At 23.9% G+C, this 23345-nt stretch overlaps 2 protein-coding genes across 6 annotated transcripts; one reads left to right on the forward strand and one right to left on the reverse strand.

The window, feature by feature from the left end:
* Positions 1 to 171: 171 nt before the first annotated feature.
* On the forward strand, positions 172 to 17059 carry LOC132930799 (sodium/potassium-transporting ATPase subunit alpha). Of its 5 annotated transcripts, none has more exons than XM_060996856.1 (17): positions 172 to 395; positions 5059 to 5139; positions 5214 to 5357; positions 6298 to 6501; positions 6648 to 6761; positions 10206 to 10458; positions 10545 to 10766; positions 10840 to 11197; positions 11262 to 11394; positions 11454 to 12043; positions 12104 to 12246; positions 12324 to 12580; positions 14408 to 14496; positions 14660 to 14834; positions 14895 to 15025; positions 15086 to 15187; positions 15247 to 17059. In XM_060996856.1, exons 1-17 carry the CDS (start codon positions 363 to 365, stop codon positions 15365 to 15367), a joined length of 3150 nt encoding a protein of 1049 aa, XP_060852839.1. In that variant the 5' UTR covers positions 172 to 362; the 3' UTR covers positions 15368 to 17059. The 5 variants fall into 5 exon arrangements, with proteins under 5 accessions (XP_060852839.1, XP_060852840.1, XP_060852841.1 ...); XM_060996853.1 differs by lacking the exon at positions 14408 to 14496 and adding an exon at positions 14052 to 14146 and having other exon boundaries at positions 173 to 395; XM_060996855.1 differs by lacking the exons at positions 6648 to 6761; positions 14408 to 14496 and adding exons at positions 6916 to 7029; positions 14052 to 14146 and having other exon boundaries at positions 173 to 395.
* On the reverse strand, positions 16781 to 20147 carry LOC132930801 (ecdysteroid-regulated 16 kDa protein-like). Its single transcript, XM_060996861.1, has 4 exons — positions 19938 to 20147; positions 18495 to 18605; positions 17001 to 17197; positions 16781 to 16946 (listed from the first exon to the last, which is right to left on the reverse strand). The coding sequence occupies exons 1-4, from the start codon at positions 20026 to 20028 to the stop codon at positions 16857 to 16859; spliced, it is 489 nt and encodes a 162-aa protein (XP_060852844.1). The 5' UTR covers positions 20029 to 20147; the 3' UTR covers positions 16781 to 16856.
* Positions 20148 to 23345: the final 3198 nt, after the last annotated feature.

The raw sequence follows: 23345 nt of genomic DNA on the forward strand, positions 1-23345 counted from the left end.
TGTGTTCAAGACGTTACGACCATTATCTCCGATATATTGATTTCTTTTCTTCTTGCACACTGCCATCTACACGCCAATATGAGATTATCAGCTTAAAATCCGCCAGTGGCAGCAGTGGTTATAAAAAAAGGGTGTAATACTATAAGTTGTTTACAACGTTTTGTATTTGTAAATGCTAAATACTAAATAGTTCTTAGTTGATCTTATACACTTGTTCGTGATACTGTTAAGTATTGTTTTGTTACTTTTTCGTACTTTTATTATTGTTTTGAATTTTTACTTTCGGTTATGAATCGCTGATTCTTCGAACAATTTTGATAAGAAAAGTTATGAATAAGTTTTTGTAATTAATATTTTTTAAAATGTCATCGTTAGCATCAAAGGATTATGATCTGGTAAGTAGTAATAATACATTTTCATTTACGTAAATCGGCACATGAAGGAATTTTTGGGCGGGACAGGTGGGTAGGTTCACTGCCATTATAAAAATTATAAACCTATTAATTGTCAACACAAATTATGTATTGACCAAATATTAAATTTATTTATAAATTACTATAAAGTTCACAATAGGTATTTACTATTTATACTGTATACAACATAGAGCCACACTAAATTATTGATTATTTTTTTTATAATTATGTGGCTTCAAATTATTTAAGCCAAGCCTTTAATGGTTTCATATTATCACTTTATTTATGTACTTTCAATACAAATATTATTAATAAACCTATTAAATACACCTATCTGAAGAATATACTTTTAATGATACAGACACCACATTTGTATAATTATAATATATTATGAAGGCACCTAGGCGGCTAGACAATTGCATTTTTTTAACATGCAAGTTTATTTTTGTTTTTAATATTTAAAATGAGCTATTTTGTCAGTTTTTATTTTAGTAAAATTGGAAAAAAAGATTTGCAATATTTTACACAACAAAGTAAATTAATCTTTTGATTTATAAGTTTATTTTCATAAACTGGTTTTTTGCAATATTTTTATTTACAAAAATGTTGTAGTGAATATATTATATTAAGATGCCATTCTAAAATTTTACAATTAGATACCTTTTATTTTTGTTTTTATAATATTAATTAGGTATACAACCTATAGATTATGTTATATGGTTTTTTACAATAAATATAAGCAACAAATAGGAGTTGCAGTGACTAGTCTTGAATGAAAAATTCATCCAGTGATGGAACTTTACTATTTTAATGTATTATGTATCTATGTAAATAATAATTTGTGTTATTTATATTTTACTTTCTTGATTTTTAATCAAGTAAGTATAGTAATTGAAATGAAAAAAGTATGAATTTTTAAAATTTCAAGAATTTGTGTTAAATAGAAAAATGATTAAAATGTAACTCAGTTACAATGAGTAGATAGATAATTAAGCTAGATTTAACATAAAATATTAATGAGAGAGATCTGATATCACACCTAAGCGGTATAATGATTTGAATCCACAAAAACGTTGGCGCGAATGGTCCCAAAATTTCTATTTTTTAACTTTTCTCCAAAACTATTATAGCTAAAAAGTTGGTTGATAGCTCATTAAAAAGAGATTATCAAGAAGATACAAAATCTGAGATCAAACATTTTCAAAAAAAATTATTTAATTTTTCATAGTTTAAAAAATAGTTATTTTTTGCTAGATTTTCATTTAGCATGGTAGATTACTAAAACTCGAGAACGGATTTTGTTATTTGGGGTCTTGTTAGGTTCATATTGGCTAGGAAAAGTGCTGTGAAGATTTTCAGAACTTTATCTTCAATTACTAACTCACTATAAAAATTTTTTTTTGAATCTGTGAATTAACTATTAAGTATAAAGTTCTTAAAATCTTCACTGCACTTCTCCTAGCCAATGTGAATCTAACAAGACCCCAAACAACAAAATCCGCACTCCGGTTTCTGAGATCTACCTCACTAAATGAAAACAAAAATAAAATACATTATACATACCTACATATTGCATACAATTAATAAATTTCTAAAAATTGAAATTCAAGAAAGTTTACATGCCGATCTCTGACTTAGCATTTTTTATTTGAATTAAAAATATTTAATTTTTTTGTTACTATGAAATGGATTTAAACTGAAATACATCATTAAATTTTAAAAATATATTTACTAGTTCTTAAAATAATGAATGTTCATTATAGTCCACTGTCAAAGCTAAAAAAACTAATATTTTTATATTGCATGCAAAAGTACAAGTCAGTTTTATTGAATTAGTTACTTAAGTGTAAAGTACATAATATAGTGCATTACATTATTTTTGTAATTTTATTTTATAGAAATATAGAATAATATACTCTATACAGTAAAGTATTATCATAATAAATTGTAGCATGAATAAGAAATGTTGTGTATAGTCATACAAATTCAAAAATTAGTTTCAATTGAATAATTGTGGTGTTCAATTGATGTTAAATCAGTTACTAAATTTAATAGTTGTTACTTGTTATTGCATTTGATTAAATTTGTTAATAATATAGGTCTTTATTGTTACTAGTTAGTGCAATATATTCAATATAAAGGTAAATACTAAATATATGTAATGGTACATTTACCTTGTGTAATTATATTAAATTGCCAGAGATTCAGGTGATTATCCCTCTCTCTTTTCACCACTTCCAGTTTATATAAATATTGGTTTATGATGTTTTAAGAAAAGTTATTACAAAAATTATCTAGGTTTAGTCTCATAGGACATTAAATTAATAAATATTTTCAATGTTTTACTTTAAGTAGTAGGTAGTTTTTATTAACTATATTTTCCATTTTAATTTAGGTACCTCTATACAATGTTTTTTATTGAAAACATTTTTTTTTTTATGCTTGATAATTTGTCCTTTTATTGTGTTCTCAATGTAATTGATAATAATAATGAGCTCTTGGCTAGGTTCCATGATAATTTGGCATACTAAAAACTAATTATATATTATGTTTAATAAACTACATAATATTATATATGCATTACAGTAACATAATTGAGGGAATCAAAGGTACTGTAGATCTCCCTGAATTTTCAAAAAAATTTCTGTGTTCTATACATAGGTGGAACTACTGCCTGGCCAGCTAGACCTTAGCTGTAGTTAATCGTGTCCCTTATTAATATATATCGTATGTATAATATATTAAATATACATAATAATATGACATATTATACAAAAAATAAATAAATATATTTGAAAATAAGTATAAAAATATTCAAAATAAATATTATGATTTATTTTTTAGTAAAACACAACCATTAAGATTTAGCTGAAATTATTATCAGAAGTATTGGAAATTCTGAATATTGTATTTATTTTTAAAATATGTAGTATAACGTAGAACGCACAAATAATATTATAGTATTTTTTTTATTGCTTTTACCCAACTTAAATGGTCTCAATTATAATAATGTAAATACTATTATTGAAGTAGACTATTTATTTTTTGAACTTCTTTAATAACAGTTTCTTAAATGGTTTTTAAAGATAAAATAATAGAATACTTTTAAAAAATAATAGCACATCATTCTATGTATGTATTACATAAGATATATATCTTGCTTATTGACTATATCCAATATGTTGGTGTGGTATAATATTGTAGTGTGCTAATCAATTGATGTGCAGTAGTGTTGTAGCGTGGTTTAAATAAAATAAATAAGATGTTGCAAATATTTGCTAAGTGTATATTTATTGAAAAATATTCAAAGTATAATTAATGGTAAATTATTTTAAGTGTAATTTAATTTAAAAAATAGGCTAAGTCGCCTTTATAATTATAATCATATTTTATTTTATTTTGAAATTATAATGATACTATCACAATCATAAATTAAATTATTAAAGTATATTTTAATATTTTTTATACTTATTAGTTATTATCAAAAATTTAACTTAAGTGAGTTTTTATTCCTCTTTGTTAAATAGTTAATTTATATGTATTGAATTATTTTAATTGCTGTTTGACTTCTTTTTATAGCTATATGTACTATATGTCTATATATGTTTAAAAGATTGGAACACCACCCATATAACTAATGGATAAATGTATATTCAGTACACATTGTTATTTGTGTCACCTATGTATTCAAAATAGATGCTTAACTGACTATAATATGTTTGGCAGCTTTTCAAATAAAAATATATTCCTTGTTCTCGCTTAATTCTCATTTAAAAGTAAACATGGAATAATTTTTTAATGGTTTTTTTTTGATTACTTATGAGTAGGGCCCATATTCATATAGTCAATATAAATCTATAAATATGCTAAAAATATAAATGATTTTTTTTTAAATTAACAAACTAGTTTTGAGTAAAAATATTACACAATTTAAATATATTATGTATAAAAATGTTTATTAAAAAAAAAAAAAAAAAAATAACATTTTTAATGACATTATTATTAGTACCATGAACATCCTACTATTCAGTACATAAGTACATAATAAAAATACGCGTTAAAATAATTTTAAGTTGATGATACTTGCTAGTCATAAAAATAAAGAAAGTCTTGAAGATCAACATCCAAAACAAAAATATCTCAAATTTCTATCACAAGTGTTTTCAGCCGATTTAGATGTAAAAAATGTGTCCATTTTCACTGTTTCCAGCTTAATGAGATTTTTGTTTTGATAGGGTGAATTCAAATATGTATTTGATATGGAAACAAAGACATTTTCCATGTCACCAAAGTTTTTGTCTTAACAAGATTTTATTGTATTATATTATAAAAAATACCCTCAAAGTTAGATAGTTTTCATTTTAACTTCCTTCTTCATGTAATTTCATGCTGATGTTATCTTAAGTTAAGCTACAAAATTTATTTATTGTATATAATATAGATTATAAATATAATTTGTTAAAAAAAATGTTTTAAATTAAAATTGTATGTTTCTAGAATTTAGACATTTTTGGCAGTTTGTATTTATTTAGGAAATATATATATATATTTATTGCAATTACATAACTTCTATACATTTGCTTTTGAAATTTATTTATAGCAAAGGTAAATTTCATTAAATTAACATTTTAAATTTTTACCTTAGCATGGAAGAACAGACTCATATCGTGTTGCTACAGTTCCATCTCAGTTTGATGATAATAAAACAGTAGATGGAAAACCAAAAGTATGTAACAAATTTTTCTTTTACATTTTTATTTAAGTGTAGTTATATTTTAAAAATTGTTATTATTATTTTAGACAAGACGAAAAGCACCATCGTCAATTAGTACCAAGTATAGTCATGCTGAAAACTTAGATGAGTTGAAACAAGATCCATACTTGGACTATCATAAAGTACCATTAGATGAACTTTACCAAAGATTTGGAACACACCCTGGAACTGTAAATATATATTAATTTAGTATTTAAATTTATTATAAATATTATGTACAATCAAGAATTAAAATTGTTAAAAGGACAGCAGTTTTTTTGATTATTACTAAAAGAAATTTATTTTAGAGTAAAATCACCTATTTAAAAAATAATAAAAGTTAATATTTTTTAGGGTTTATATATTGATTTTATATCTTATTATTATTTGACTTGATATTCAACTAAAAATAAAAAATTAATGTTGTAGATTTAAGTGGTAAATAAATTGTTTTATTTTATTTATTTATTTATAAATCAACGGGTAAACACCCTTTAGGTAAATATAATGAATATAATTGATATATAAGTGATAATTAATAATTTTACAAACTTAATAGATTGATACATAATTACGCAATAATAGTGTTTTAGTTTTTCCTTTTTAGTTTTTTAAGTTGATATGTATCAAGTATAACTCTCTATCTTCGCCACAAGCCTAGCTTACTGAAGATAGATAATTCAAATGTACAATTAATGTAAAACTGTATATTTGTTTATTTTAAATAAAAAAAAAAATAATAATTAAATTATGATAAAAAAAACTATATAATAATAATAATAAAATTAAAAGATAAATAAGTGTGGTAAATTGAGTAGGAATAATTGAGAAATGTAATTAACATAAAACTCTTTGTACTTTATTTTTGAATTGATTTAAGGTAAGGTGGAAGACAAATCAATGTCATACCTAACATATCCTCAAAAATATTATTCTTTACACATTTTATAAATGTATACATTTTTATTGATAATAAATAACAATAAATTACATATTATATCGTCAAATTTATTGGTATAGAAAATCTTAATTTAAAATATAACTTTTAATTTTAATGTTTGTATAGAGTAACCATGCAATACGATCTCATTTTGATTTTTGTTTTAATAATAATTTACTATTTTATATTAGGGGTTAACTCATGCGAAAGCTCGAGAAAATTTAGAAAGGGACGGACCTAATACTCTGACACCACCAATTACAACACCTGAATGGATAAAATTTGCAAAACAGATTTTTGGTGGATTTTCAGTATTATTATGGTGTGGAGCACTTCTGTGTTTCTTAGCTCATACTGCAGAAACTAGTACTACAGAAGATCCAAATGACGATTATGTAAGTTTTGTATTTTTTTTAATTGAGACTTAACTTTTTATAAACCTGTTTATAAATACCTGCAACCATGAAAATCCTAAACTAATTAAAGTTGGTTAAATATTTATACAATGTTTTTTAAACTAACCCTATATTCTACAATCCAGTTTTACTTGGGAGTAGTATTAGTTGCTGTTGTCATCATCACAGGAATCTTCTCCTATTATCAACAAGCTAAATCTTCTGCAATTGTGGATTCATTTAGGAATTTAGTTCCTCAGGTAAGGCAGAGATAGCTGAAGTTAATGTTTTGGTGTGGTTAAGCTTTTTTATTTTTATGTACGGTTTTTTGTAGCAGCATGATTGTGGGTTTATGTACAGGTGAGAGGTAGTTACTTATGCTTGTTTTATATGCTAACTTTTATTTTATCGCAGATTTACTTAGGTTCAAGTTTAATAGTTGTTATAGTAGTCACTGGCTTTTTATCTTACTGTCGGCAGTATAATCAAGGTGCAATCATCCGATCATTCTATGAAACAACTTCACAGGTCTGTCATCCTTTGTTTAAGTTGCTTTATTAAGAATACCAAACATAATACCAATATTTGTTGTCTTTTTCATATACTCACATAACATAAATCTATATTTTTTGTTGCTTTTTTAATATTTTTATATCAGATATATTTTGAATTAAAATATTTCATATACTTTAAAATTAAAATGTTTTTAATTTAAATTTGATAGCAATATGCTAATTTAATTCAATACTAAAAAAATATTCCATTATAGTAGAAGCTGTTTATCAGGAACATTTTTGGACCAAGATGAAATGTGTCAATTAACCGATTATTTCTAATAAACGATTGGTTTTATTTATTTAAAAAAAAAACTTATTATTTTATGTTATGTATGTAAAATATGTATCTATTGATGTCTTTTTTTTGTGTCTAATTACTTAATGATCATGCTTTTATAAGAAAATTATTGCTTAAAGCCTTTTTCATTCACTCTGTCTACAACTTTTTCTTTTCTGACTACCACTTTCATTTTCCAGTGTTGCGTGTTCATTGTTTAAACAATCTTTCAAAATCCTAATCAATCTGAAATGAGAAACATTTAATCGAGCAGCAGCGTCATGTAAACTAAATTTTTAAAGCAGATCGTATAACTTAAATTAGTTGCATTTTTGTCCTAAAATTAAATCTTGGTGTTTAGACATTTTTTGATTTTTATAAAATCAAAACACTAACCATCTATATGTACGTATATCAAAGCTGAATTTAAAAAATCATAGTAAAAAAAATATAGCAGGTATTACATTAAAGAACAGTAAAAATAAATGAAGTTAATTGGACAAGTGGAATTCAGTATAGATTCATAACGACAGTAAAGATAAGATAATGTAGTACCGTAGTAGTACTTTGGCTCTAATTATTTCATATAACCGATGTGTTGTTTCAATAATTTGATTGATTATCAATGTTTTAATATATAACCTGTCTGTTCCTAGGCATTTTATTTTAATAACACCGTTGTATTAATTATCCTAATAAACAGCTTCTACTGTATTTTGCAAATGAATTGTTAAAATAAATTAGCTATACAATCATAATATTGGGCCAACTTCATTTAGATACCCCCCTTCCCCTAACTTTGTTCTATAGATTTGAAAAATCAAATATTTATCAATATTTTGATAACTAATTGCATATAATTTAAATTAATTTAAAATTTCCAAATGAATATATTTATTTTTTGCTGATTTTTTAATTATATTAAAATTGTATTTATTTTAATGATGCCATAACAGATTGATTCAAGTACATATTGAATATATGCTACAAATTTAGAACTAAAACTAAACAGTAATAACAAATATAATAAAGTGGAGTAATGGATAGTTGTATCTTTAGAAAGGATGGTAGGGTTGTTGATGTAAGAATCACTCCTTATAATATATTAATGCTACATTTGCAAATTCTAATTACTTATTTGCAATATTGGAATATTTTTAAAATTAATGGGTAAAAACGGGGGGGCCAACCACTGATATATTATAGACTACAACATAAATATATTCTATGAGTATATAAATTAAAAAAAATATATTTATAAATAGGGTTACCATAAATCCAGATTTGAGAAATATCCGGATTTTACAAAGTTAACCGTTTAACATAGTTGAAACAAACATGATACAAAAAGTTATGTAAAGTGACAGATTTTCGTTTTCACTCAGTATAAGTGTATAGTATGTAATTTATATTTTTTCCCGGAACGTCACGATAAGCAACTAGGTACCCATTATTATTGCAAAAAAAAAAATCGTTAAAATAACACAATTTATAACATATTTAACCTAATAACTCTTATGCAGACATTTTATTCATAGATATAAATAAAATTATATTAATTAAATTTTACCCCCCCCCCCCTCATACATTTATTATTGTTTAAAATATTAAAATTTGAAAATGTTCATTTGTTTTAAAGACTTAGTTGCAAATTTAAACAAAATTGGCGAAAGACTAAAATAGTTCTTGATTTTAAATTTCATAATAGGTAAATGAATATTATCTCCAAAATTTAAACTCAACAAATTAATTCTGTTATATTCAAATGTTCAATGTTATGCGTTGTAAGATAGAAACAACAAATATTGGTGTAAAGTCATCTTAAACAGTAACATATTTATATTTATTTAATACTACACATACATTTATGATAGTTTGAATAATACATATTTTTTTTTTATTTAAAACTATGAATAATCTAAGTTTATTGTATTGATTATTTTTTAAATACAATTTAGAAAAGCTTAATCTATAAACTTTTTTATTTTAGTCAAAACTTTTTATTAAAATAATTTATCTAGTACCAAAGTACTATATAACTTTTCATATTTATATAAGTGCTGTTTAGTTAGCTAATTTTATTTTTGCAATATTGCTTGTATATTTTTATTTTAAAATTATCTATGTAGTTTATTCTATATATATATTTTAACTTATCTTTATTGTAGTTAGTAGTTGCGGTGTTTTTCAAAATCTTATATGTTTTTTTCTTTTGTATATTATAAAATTGTATAGTTCAATGTATCCTTTATTACTTTTTAAAAATAATATGTTTCTTTTAAAAATAACCTTGAATTATAGTTTAAAATAGAACAATAAATATTCTTATTTATTTAAAAGAAATAAGTCAGTATTTAGTTAAAATATTTTAACTCATCATTTTTTTTTTTTTTACTAATATTAAAATAAGCATTAATTATTATGCATTTACATTATTTAAAACTATAAGACGTCTATGAATTTTTTCAATTTAATTTATTTAATAATTAATAAAATTCATTTTTATATACTTAAATTTTAAAGTATTTGATCCAGTTTTAACTTTTTAAATCACTACACCTTGAATATTTCAATAATTCAAATTATTTTTTATAAAATTTAAATTAATTCAAATGTTTTTTATGATATATGATAATGCAATTATAAGTTGGAGACTTGAATGGTTATACAACTATTAGCTTATCTCTCTTAAGTTATAATTTATGTCAGTTTTTTGTAACTAGATTTATAAACTAGTTATTACTAAATTTTAAGTATATTTTGAGATATCATTTTATTTTAATATAATATAATCAAATAGTATCTTTAAGGTGTTGGAATGTAAATGATATTATAAGTTATTATGTTTTAATATTAAGTTATTTAAATAGTTTGCTGTGGTCATACGCCAAGGTGAATCATTGACATTACGAGCTGAAGATCTTACTCTTGGTGACATTGTTGAGCTTAAGTTTGGAGACCGTATCCCAGCTGACTTAAGAATTATTGAGAGTCATTCATTTAAAGTAGATAATTCATCACTGACTGGTGAATCTGAACCACAAAGCCGCACTCCAGAATTTACTCATGATGATCCTTTGGAAACTAAAAATTTTGCATTTTCTTCCACTCATGCTGTTGAAGGTTTGATAGATGTTAAAATATTTTAATGGCATTATTTTATTAATTATTATTATTGTGAAACTAAAGTATAAATTGATTTAATGTAGGAACTGCTAAGGGTGTAGTTATTGCATGTGGAGATAATACTGTCATGGGAAGAATTGCTGGATTAGCTTCAAGTTTAGATAGTCGACCAACACCAATTGCAAGGGAAATTATTCGTTTTGTGAACTTTGTTAACATAACTGCTATAATTATTGGAATATTATTATTCATTATTGCATTGATGATGGGTTGTTATTGGTTGGATGCCATTATTTTCATGATAGGTTTGTCATTTGTATATTAATGTTATAATACTTTTATAATTATATCATTATTAATTAATAATGTGGATTTTAGGTTTTTTGGTTGCAGCTGTTCCTGAAGGTTTGTTAGCTACAGTAACTGTTTGTTTAACATTAACTGCCAAGCGAATGGCATCTAAAAACTGTCTTGTAAAGAATTTGGAAGCAGTAGAAACACTAGGATCAACTTCAACGATTTGTTCTGATAAGACTGGCACTTTAACTCAAAATCGTATGACTGTTGCTCACATGTGGTTTGATAATCAAATTATTGAAGCAGATACTACTGAAGATCAATCTGGGGTGCAATATGATAGATCTAGTCCTGGATTTAGAGCTTTGGCAAAAATCGCAACACTCTGTAATCGAGCTGAATTTAAAGCAGGACAAGATGGTGTACCCATTCTAAAAAAGTTTGTCAATATTATATAAAATAGTATTTTTTTTTTCAAAGAACTTATTTAAATGTTTTCTTAGGGAAGTAAATGGGGATGCTTCAGAGTCTGCCTTATTGAAGTGTATGACACTTGCTCTTGGTGATGTAATGTCTATCAGAAGACGTAACCGTAAAGTTTGCGAGATACCTTTTAATTCAACAAATAAATATCAGGTGATTCGTTATATTACAATTAAATATATAATACATTATTAATATAATTTTGTATTTAGGTTTCAATCCATGAGAATGAAGATTCTTCAGATTCTCGACATTCACGATATTTATTAGTTATGAAAGGAGCTCCTGAACGTGTCCTTGATCGTTGCTCTACCATATTTATCGGGGGGAAAGAAAAAGTTCTTGATGAAGAAATGCGTGAAGCATTTAATAACGCTTACTTAGAATTAGGTGGTCTTGGTGAGCGCGTCCTGGGTTTTTGTGATATGTTATTACCATCAGACCGTTTTCCTAAAAATTTCCTGTTTGATGTCGATGAACCTAATTTTCCATTAAGTGGAATGCGATTTGTTGGTTTAATGTCTATGATAGATCCACCAAGAGCAGCAGTTCCAGATGCTGTGGCTAAATGCCGTTCAGCTGGTATAAAAGTTATCATGGTTACTGGAGATCATCCTATTACTGCTAAAGCAATTGCAAAATCTGTTGGAATTATATCTGAAGGAAATGAAACAGTTGAAGATATCTCTCAGAGATTAAATATTCCTATATCTGAAGTAAATCCAAGAGATGCTAATGCAGCTGTAGTACATGGTTCTGAATTATTAGATTTGCCTCCAGAGGTTTTGGATGAAATATTAAGGTAAGCAGTTTTAATATTACCCTCAGAATTATTTCATTAATTTAATCATTATTATTTTAGATACCATAAAGAAATAGTATTCGCAAGAACTTCGCCTCAACAAAAATTAACTATTGTTGAAGGTTGTCAAAGAATTGGTGGAGTCGTTGCTGTAACTGGAGATGGTGTTAATGATTCACCGGCACTTAAAAAAGCGGATATTGGTTATTACATAAATTATTAAATAAAATATTATTGCCATCATAAAATTTTTAATTAATTATATATATATATTATTCAGGTGTTGCAATGGGAATTTCTGGATCAGATGTTTCAAAAGAAGCAGCTGACATGATTCTTTTAGATGATAATTTTGCTAGTATTGTTACTGGCATAGAAGAAGGACGTTTAGTATTTGATAATTTAAAAAAGTCTATTACTTATACTCTTTCATCTAATGTTCCTCAATTATTGCCGTTCATTGCTTTTATCATGCTAAGCATACCATTGCCTATTGGTGCTATTGCTATATTATGCATTGATCTTGGTACAGATATGGTAAGCATAAATATATATTGTTTTAAATATTGTTACGTTGACAGATATTTTCTTTGGCAGAATGTTGATAATTATTTGGTTTGACGTTTGTTCACTACAGTTTTGATTATAATTAGGCTAAACATATGAGGTAAACCATTGACTTTTTTTTATTATTCTAGAAACTGACATAATTTATATCTAATCAGTTTTATAATTTTCTTTTTAATTTACTATCTCCATTAGGTTAACAAATAAATTTAATATTTTCATTTAAGAATTATTGAATAATAATTAGCTACAAATATTAATAAACTTAACTTAGATTAATTAACATTGTTTTTTAATGTGACATTAATTGTCTTGTAATTATTAGTTGTAATTTAAGATGATGTGATATATGATTATGTTTTCATATGGTAGTGTGCAAATATAGTAAATTAAACATTTTTAACAGTGATAATCAGTGGTGGATCTAAGATTCTAAGAAAAATGTTATGGTTGTGTTATTAAATTAAATCTGGATCATGTATTTAAAAGTTGCTTACCATACAATTAAGTATCATCAAAATTATTTCTCATAACATCCTGTAGGTGTAATAAATATTATAAAGAAATTTGGTATTACCATAAATTATATGTTATAAAATATCAATCAACTACCTATATCGAATATGATAATATTATGTTATTTATTCCATTTCAATAATAATTTTTAACTCAATTCACTTATTTAAATATAGATAATACTATTACCTATATGTGTCCTTATTCTATATAGGTAATATTAAATGTATTATACTTAGTTTTTGATTGATATTTAGTAATCCATGAACAGTTAATTGTGTAAGTGTAAAATTGTATTTCATTTTTATATACTCTTTTTATTGTTTTTTTTTCATAATTAATATGACTTGATTATTACTCCATCTGTGTATGAAAAACATGATATATAATAGGTGTAAATACATAATTCATAATCATACATTAATTAAACCACATAAACTAGAAATCAACAACAATCTTATGTTTTACTGAAGTTGTAAAAGGCATCAACTTTTGAATACGTGACATGGTACCAGTTAAATTTAGTAACCATATTAGGTTTATTTAAGGGAAACTATTTAAAAAAATATCTTTGGGAATACATACGAGTATATTCTTGATTAAAAAAATGAATAGTGTTTCCAACTATAAGAAGTGATTATGAATATAATAAGCTTGTTTTGACTGAGCTCAGTTAGACTTTTCTGAGTTGCTTATGTGTTAAATCTGCCACTAATATTAATTGATATTTCTAGAATCTAGATTTCAGTAGTTGATGAATAAATAAATAATCATATTTTTTAAATTTGGCCTAAATGCTTAATACACTATTAGTTAGTGCTTAAAATAAATATTTGTCAGTGTACTTAGTGAATATCTACAGCAGAAAATATAGAATAGAAGAAGTAGTTTTTGAACTCCATTAGAATGGGCTTATTGTATTTAGGTTCCAGCCATTTCATTGGGTTATGAGCATCCAGAATCAGATATAATGAAGCGCCCTCCTAGAAATCTAATTAGAGATAAACTTGTGAATAACAGGTGACTATATTATGTAGTATTTATTGTTTTATTGCTTTTGCTTTTTGTTTTTAATTAGTTACTTGCTTTGATATTCTAATTAATAATTAACATATATTTCTGCGTAAAGTTTTTCTGAAAACATTTTGACCATGCTAATCTGTATTCTTGACATATCTATTTAATTTTTAAGCTTTCAATGTAACAAAATAACTAAAAAACTAAAAAAAAAAAAAAAAAAAATGTTTGTGGATGATTTGTTTGTTATTTTGGGACTGCTAGATGCCTGGCATATCACTGGCATTTGAACCTGGCGAATCAAACCTGATGAAAAAGAAACCATCTATTAAAAACCCTCTATTTAATGTCAGGTAAACTCTATATACTTTTTGTTTTCTTTGAATCTCTTCTTTAATGAATTGCTTGGCAAGTAGTTTCTAGCATATAATAATAATAGCAAAATAATAAAATTAATTGTTGATTTAGAGTATTCTACATTTTATAATTAGTAACTATGTTTTTTTTTTTTTTAAGATTAATATCTTTGGCATTTGGTCAATTGGGTGTTATTGAGGCATTTGCTGGTTTTTTCACTTATTTTGTAATCATGGCTGAAAATGGATTTATGCCATATAAATTAATTGGAATACGTCGTGAATGGGACTCTAGAGCAGTTAATGATTTACCAGATTCTTATAACCAAGAATGGGTAAATTAAATTAAAATGTACGATTTGAATCTGTTATCATTAAGTCAATTGTATTTATAGACCTACCAAGACCGCAAGTCCTTAGAGTATACGTGCCATACAGGCTTTTTCATAGCTATTGTAGTAGTACAATGGGCAAATCTTATTATATGCAAGACAAGAAGAAATTCAATCACACATCAAGGAATGAGGTTAGTTAAATAGTAGTAATTAAGTTTTGAAAATTTACTAATACATTGGTCCATTTCTAGAAATATGGCTCTGAACTTCAGTTTAATATTTGAGACAGTCTTAGCTTTGTTCTTATGTTATTTACCTGGAATGGATGAAGCGTTACGCATGTATCCATTAAAGTAAGACATTTTTTATTTTAAAAATTTTAAGTTTTAAATGTATGTTTATACATTTTTAGATGGACTTGGTGGATTCCTCCAATACCATTTATGCTAGCTTTATTCATTTATGATGAAGTAAGAAAATTTTACATAAGACGAAATCCTGGTGGATGGTTGGAGAAGGAAACATACTATTAATTAATTTGAGTTAATCGAGTTAATTAATATTAAATAGTAGCTAATTTAGTTTCATGATCACTTATTATAAATATATTCTTTAAAATGAAAATATTGTTTTAAAAAATATATATTGATCTTGTTTAAATTTCAATTCTTAACTATAGTATGCACTATAACTATTAATATATTTAATGATAACAATATAGGGATTTAATCTCAATAACTTTCTTTATACAGGGTCATTTCAATTTGTATGACAAAATTTGAATGACAATGGTTTAATTTTTTTCTATTATTTCTGTTATTTTCGGTGGTTTATAATGTACTCAATAGTATTTAATATTTACCTTTCACATAAATAAAACATATTATATTGGGTAATTATTAGTAAAAAAAGTATAATATTTAATTAAACATCAAAATATAAGAGTAATTGTTTTTTGTTATTGAACTCATCATATTTTTTTTTCCAGACAATTATATAAAAGTACTAAATTTTATTAAAATTAAAAGCTTTTAAAAATGGATAATATCAGTTTTAATAATGAACTATCTTAATCTTTAATTTGTGCTACATTAATATACTTATATATAAATATGCCTTTAATTGTTAGGAGAATAACTTAATACTACATCATAAATGTATTACTTATTGAAAATCTCATCAAATTGAATCTCAAGCACTAAAAGTATTTTTTCATATGTTGTATTATTAATTATATTAAAATATTAATTTCACTTTTAAATTTTTTATTTTTAAGATAGTAAAATATATTACAATAAGAAAATAAAATTTCACAATGATTAAAATAATATGAATAGCATGATAAGGAATTCACATATTAGCAACATCTTTAGAATCTCTTAGACTTAAAGTCTAATTCTGATATTTTTTAATAACTCATATATGCTTATGACTAATATTATAAATAGTAATAATATTTTTTAATTATCAATAATGTGGTTATTATTAAGAGTTAGTAGTATAGTAGCTCTGAATCTTATAATAACATAAATCATAAAACTTTATACATTATTGAGTAAAAAAATAAGAAACATGATACAAGCTAAATATTGTAATGAAATATATTTTTAAAAACATTTATAATCGTCGTTTATTAACACTTTAAGAATGATTATTATAATATCTTGTATAAAGACATGAGAGAATTTATAATTTGTAATTTTTTTTTTTTACTATATAAGTATGTTTGTATTTTTTCTCTTAATTAATAAAAGTAAAAATATAACATTAAACATAAGAGCTTTTAAAATGTAAAATTATTACTGTTATTTAAACATAATTTAAATGTTTTATGTTACGTTATTTCTAATGATTGCAATATTTTTTCTAAAATTATTTAAGTGTGTTTTTTTAAATATTTATAATTAGTATTATTTATATATTACATTATTGTATACATGCAAGTGTTCAGTAGAAGATCAAACTATATTTGTTTATTTATTTTTAATTAAAATAATAAAAAAAAAAAAATACAATTAAAAATTAATCAACGATTTTTGATGGTGCTTCAAAACAAGTAACAACATTTTTTGAAATAGGGTCCTTTAAACTCCAATGCACATCTACCTTAAACTGAAAATTATAACAGTGAGCATTTTTATGAAGACTTCTAATTATATAGTTTACCTTAGGATATGCTTCAATTATGTATATCTCGTCTTTATAAATATATGGACTGCCTTTAAGTAGAGGACATTTTTTTTTTGTTCCATCTTCTTCGTAGAGATTATTGCATACACTTTTATTATCTACTCCTAATAAGGGTATTGGTATATTTAATGCTATACCATGCACTTCTGCGATTAAATCCCTTACATCGAATTCTAAAATAAAATATAATATATATAAGTTTATTTTAATGCATTTTTTAAGCATTTCTATGTATAAGTACTTTAATAATATAAATATTTAAGAAATCATATTTACTGATCCAGTTACAATTTTCTGTAAACATGAGCCACTAATCTTACGACCATGATAGTATGATACTAAAGAATAAAGATACATTTTCAATCCCATAATAATTACAGTTAGCACTTTGGTTTAAATTACTTTAATTAAGATGAACAAAGTATTACAAGCTGATGATGATCCAATACATGGAGTACTATCATGGTAATCATGAAATTATTTAATATTTAACGGGCCAAACCCAATTACATAAAATATAAATGGATGTATATAATTTGCGCTACATATAACTAAAAAAAAAGGCATTATGTAATTTATGTCATTATTCACCTTATTCAAATTGTAATTTGTGCAACTTTAAAATAACTTTTTTTTACAGATTAATTTTAATTTTAATAGTTACATCTAGAAAATTATTAAAAAAGTACAATTACAGTTATTAAAAAAATATAAAAATCAGTCATATTATAATTATGTGAAGAAACGTATTTAAGTATTCCAAAAATTGAAGTAAAAAATGTGGTGCAGGTTACATAATATTTCGTTTCGTTTTCTATCGTGGCGCAAATTACAAGTAATAAAATTGGCGCAAAATACCATCTCCCGTATAACTAAGTATGAAATTATTAAACTAATCGATTTTTAATTAATTTATGGTTTTATCAATTTCGTCTTTACAAGGAGTGTTACTTGCATAATTAATTACTTCTTTGCTTTGATAAAACCTTTTATGAGATAGACTACCTACTATGAGTATAGTACTCTTACTCTACTATTCTATATATGAATTTAAGACAGTCAATATTTTAACAAAAAGTTTCCGCAGAATGTATAAATCTAATCGCAAACGACGTTTTTCATAAAAAATATTATTGTCTTAATAATTATAGGCCTCATAATCCAATTCCAATGTAATATTTTTCCGTTTATATTGTAATTCAATTTTGAAACCACTTAAACTTTGGAAAATTGCATTATTTTGGAATTTATAAATAACATTCATATCATCAAATTTAATTTTGATAATTCCTATATAAAGTACAGCTTCACGCAGAATTTAGTGGCATTTACCTTATATGGATCACTCACGGAAAGTAAATGATTGTGTTATATTTTGAAAATTACTAAATAAATAAATGATTTTCGTACAAGTTACTAAATTATATAACAAATAAATTATAATTAATACATATTATTATTTATAAGAACCTGGCTTGAATTTTATTTCTATGTGCACAGTACTATTTCGTTTTAACGAGCATCTTGATGTAGTACAATTTTCAATTGTTACTGTTACATTATTTAAAATTTCTTGATTTCCTAAAAAAAAAAAAATAATGATGATAAAATGTAACTATTTGAATGTATAATATAGGTACATATATTCCTAAAGTATTATTCGTAGAATTTTAATTTTTTTTAAATTTATTTATAATTTAAGATATTTCTAGCTAGTTGCTTATAAAAAAATTTCGAGCTTGATGTGTAAGGAAATATTGATAATGTTGACATAAAGGTGTTGGGGTGATAAATTTTGAATCTAGAAAAAGTTCCCTTAAGTAAATAAATAAAATTATTACACTATGTAATATGTTTAAGTATATAGGTTGGTATAGATGTAATCTACAAATATTAAACATAATATTATGATTCATTTCAATTAAAATAAACGTAAATAAAAACTAATTAAATAAATAATTTAAGAAATGTATACAAATTAAAAAATATTGAGCAGCATTGTTTTTTAATGATATGACTTACTATCATTGAAAAATCTATTATACCTATACTTACTTCGCATTATTCAACTTTTTATAAGATATATTTATATACATGTTGAAGATTATTCATAATGTGCATTATGGCCAATATGCAAGAGAACTTAAAGAACAAAATTTTCATTAGGATTAACTACAGAGAGAAAACTGCAAATTTTCAATACATTTTTAGCACTGTAGGCTTATATAGTTAATATACAGAATAGATTAAATATAATCTATTCTGCAGTTTATAGCCTATGTATAATAATATGGTGTCTGTAAATATATAGACTTGTGGCAGGGCGATAACAAACAATTAGGTACCTTCAATTATTCTTCAAGGATAGCTTTTTAATTTTTATCATGAGAGAAATCGACATATTATTAAATTTATCTGAATTAGTAATTCATATACATTAATATATTACCTATACATTAATACATAATATTGTATGAACGCTGGACATATTTTTAAAAATACAATTTTCAAAATAGGGAACTTTTTCGTTTGGTCAGTGACCAATGGTCACGATGAAAAAAAACCACCACTCGCTATCAATTATTTGAGTTTCTGCTCCACAAACAATTTAAAATAGACAAAAAGAGTTTTCCGTACTATCGGACTATCCGTAGTACATATTTAATGTTTTAAAAATAAATAAACAGTTAATTAAGAAATTTTAGGAAAATAATTATAAAAAATAAATATAGTTTATAGTTATATTAAATAATATTATGAGAAGCATTAATATTGCGTCGAAATTGTATTGGTATACTGTGTCTACTATAAACGCGTTATTTAATATAATTAAATTATATCCTATAGAAATTATAGCTGTATTAATAATAAAATAATTATTTAACACCTTTAAAAAATTAACAAAATACTTACTTGAGCCACATTTATAAACTGTAGTTGTAGTTTTAATTATTTGAGGAAATAATATTAATAAAGAACTCAAACATATAAATCTACCAAACATTTTGATAAATATAACCAATGAAATAATAATATAAACACAATAAAATAAAATAATATAAAAACACGATCGACAAAAAAATCAGTACGAATGTCTCCACACAACTAAACGACCTTCTGTTTAATATATTTACTATTTTTCTGTATAGGTAGTATATAGTAGTAGTAGTAGTATATAGGTACACTCCTCTTACTAGTCCTACTACATTTTTTAAAATTACAAACCGGGTTTGTTTTAATTATAAATACAACAAGAAAAATAATTGTACTCATTTGTACATAAATCTGTATTATATAGACAATTTTATATCTTGTTTAATTAAGTGTCTTAGTCGGATTATAATTTAATTACAGATTTTTATGATAAAGCTCAAGGTTACTGTTTTAGTCTAAAAACTGAATTATAAATATTTAAAAATAACAAAATAATAAACTATAATATAATTGTTTTATTTTCAAGTGATTTATTTTATTATTTTTTTACTTCAAACTATAAATAATAAGTAGATACTACTTGATTTGTCAATATAGTAATGAAGTAGTATAATAAGGTATATGCTTAATTCTTGCGCATCCTTGCGAATCACGGTAAACTCGTTGGCACGTTATTTATACCAAAATATAATGATAAATCGGTTTATACACGTTTTTATATTGTTGATTTAATGAAATTTTTGTACAAAAATTATATAGCTTTACGCTTTACGTCTTGATAAATAAAGCGAAAATACAATTTCAACTATTATAACGACTAACATTATGATATAAATATATCGCAAAATATGCTCTTTATTTTCAATTAAATGGTTATTTATATTTTATATATTACACTGCAAATGATTTATATTATTAATAAAAAAAAGGATATTGATGTTGGTTTCATAAGCTCTGTTCATGAGAAAACCAAAGAAAAAAATGTTGAAAAATTGTTAAAAGCCTTGAACAATTTATTATTTTGTGAAAATTCTTAATTCATCGAGTTAAAAATGTTTTAAAAATTTACAAAATTCTAAATATGCTTTAAAAATTCGCAAAATCATAAAATATTCAAAAGCTCCAAAATATTAAATAAATATTATGAAAAATAAAATGTTGTATACAAAAGCGTTAGGACATGAAACAGATTCTGGTACGAATTATTATTTTGGACTAATCAATAACAATATATGCAAAATGCAAATGCATAAAAATGTCGGCCATAGTTATAAATTATAATTATTACATAAAAGTTTTGATTAGTGGCGTAGAGTGGCAAAGTAATGTCCCAAAAAATGTTTGTTGGTCCAATAATCCTACTTACTTACTCAGTACTCATGCTTATAAAGTTATAACTATAAATAATTATAACTAATAAACAAAATGTATTCTTTATTTAAATTTTCTTGTATACTTTATTTATTTTCAGTATTAGTTTACTGTAAATTTTTATTAGTAATTATTGTTTTTTTCTTTTTTCTCATTTTGTAATTGCAAATCATTACCTATATTATTTCGTTATTGTTTTATCTCTCACTAAGTTTAGCTAAGTACTCTTGCCTTTTTATAAGAGTTTCCACCTCAGCGAAGAGCAGTGCTAATTTTTTTCTCTCTTTGTATATTTTTCAACTGTACAATATATTTTAACTAGCAATAAAAAATTATTAAATCTAAAAAAAATTCATTCAAAATTCGATTGTTATTATTATTTATTATTAAAGTAGTTAATCTATATTTAAATTATTCTACATTGAAATATTAAAAATTAATAATGTATGTTATTTAAATAAACTTCAATACAATGATTATTGACAGTTGACACTTAAATAGGTAGCCTTTTATATGTAAAGAAATGTGATGTATCTATTCTATATAAACTGTATGTAGTTGTAGACATTATAGTATATATAAAATGTTTTTTAATTGGTCAATTAAACATAAAATGTTTCATATATTTTTCAAATAATTAATCCATTTTCTTTGAAGTTTCTACTCGAGTCATTTAACACGCTTGAAAAATAACATAATTTAAGACTTAATAATGTACAATTAACGGTTGTATTAGTTATTTAAAAACTTTAAGACTTACAAAATGCTTCTTCTAAAATAAGATATGATTAATAATTAATATGTTATACTTATGTATCTCATTACTCAGGAGTCAGGACTTCAGGAGTAGGTAATATACATTGATCATTATTATTATTAGTCGACAATGTATTATTTTATTTTTTGTTCTATTAGTTTTCATTGGAAATTAACTTCGTAAATATTTTTAATCTCATTCTGTCAACTAAACAATTTTAATTGATATGTATTAAACAACATTTAATTAATATATCACTATATTAGTGACTTTAAATATTTAAAGTATGTAAATAACGAGATAACAAATCATAATATTATTTATTATAAATACATATTATAATTAATCAACTGTTTCCTCGGTGAAAATGTACATACTATGTATAACAATAATCAATAAATTAATTGTATTAAAACCTTTATTTAGATACGGTATCATGTCGAATATAATATCTTTTTCAATAACTTTTAATTTTATAACGTAAGATTTAAGTTTGGACTGCATTAGGTTAGCGAGTAGTTAATCTATAAAATAAGAATAATATACCTACTATTTTTATAGTACGATAAAGATTAGGCCAGTTTTCCGTCTCAATTCTATTAGTAACATTTTAATATTAGATTCTGAGCAGAGCAATGAATGTACTTATTGATTTTATAATGATGTGTGTGTTTTTTTGTCCATTATCGTTTTTGGGAATATGCTTCGATTTTCAACTTCTGGTAGAAATTTAAATCTATAATTAGTATTTTGGATATCAATAGTAAAAACTAAAAAGTAAAGACCAAAAGTAAAAAATTTAAAATAATCGGAAGAACAAAAATAATTTGTTTGTAATCAAATAATGAATAACTGAATAAATTTAAAACATTCATATTACAAGTTCCTATAGTTATTTTTAAAATATTCACATCAGCATTAGATAGACATGAAATATTTTTTTATTTTAAACTTTCATATTTTTTTATTTATGTATAGAATATGTTTTTTGGGTAAAAAAGCTGGAAAATGTAATACAAGGTTTTTCATACGTAGTTCATACTAGAACCAAATATAAATAAATATATATAAACATATTTCGTTTAAATAGACATTAGAGATAAAAATATGATTTGGATAAAAATTAGATATCGTATAGGACGAATAAAGATATTAGTTTATTTTATATTACTATAATTTAAAAATATTGTTTGTGGTAATTTTAAAACTGTACGTATATAATATAATATAGTATATTATAGTATATACTATATTATATT

The sequence above is a fragment of the Rhopalosiphum padi genome, chromosome 4 (genome assembly GCF_020882245.1).
Source record: "Rhopalosiphum padi isolate XX-2018 chromosome 4, ASM2088224v1, whole genome shotgun sequence".
Lineage (NCBI taxonomy): Eukaryota > Metazoa > Arthropoda > Insecta > Hemiptera > Aphididae > Rhopalosiphum > Rhopalosiphum padi.

What these genes read in the sequence shown, in the direction of transcription:
- LOC132930799 (XM_060996853.1), top strand. Translation starts at nt 363, where the DNA reads ATGTCATCGTTAGCATCAAAGGATTATGATCTG. An exon ending in TTGGAACACACCCTGGAACT is followed by an intron (nt 5,358 to 6,297) that starts GTAAATATATAT and finishes ATTTTATATTAG; the next exon opens with GGGTTAACTCATGCGAAAGC. An exon ending in ATCACACATCAAGGAATGAG is followed by an intron (nt 15,026 to 15,085) that starts GTTAGTTAAATA and finishes GTCCATTTCTAG; the next exon opens with AAATATGGCTCTGAACTTCA.
- LOC132930801 (XM_060996861.1), bottom strand. Translation starts at nt 20,028, where the DNA reads ATGTTTGGTAGATTTATATGTTTGAGTTCTTTATTAATATTATTTCCT. An exon ending in AGTTTATAAATGTGGCTCAA is followed by an intron (nt 18,606 to 19,937) that starts GTAAGTATTTTG and finishes TTTTTTTTTTAG; the next exon opens with GAAATCAAGAAATTTTAAAT. An exon ending in TAATTGAAGCATATCCTAAG is followed by an intron (nt 16,947 to 17,000) that starts GTAAACTATATA and finishes TATAATTTTCAG; the next exon opens with TTTAAGGTAGATGTGCATTG.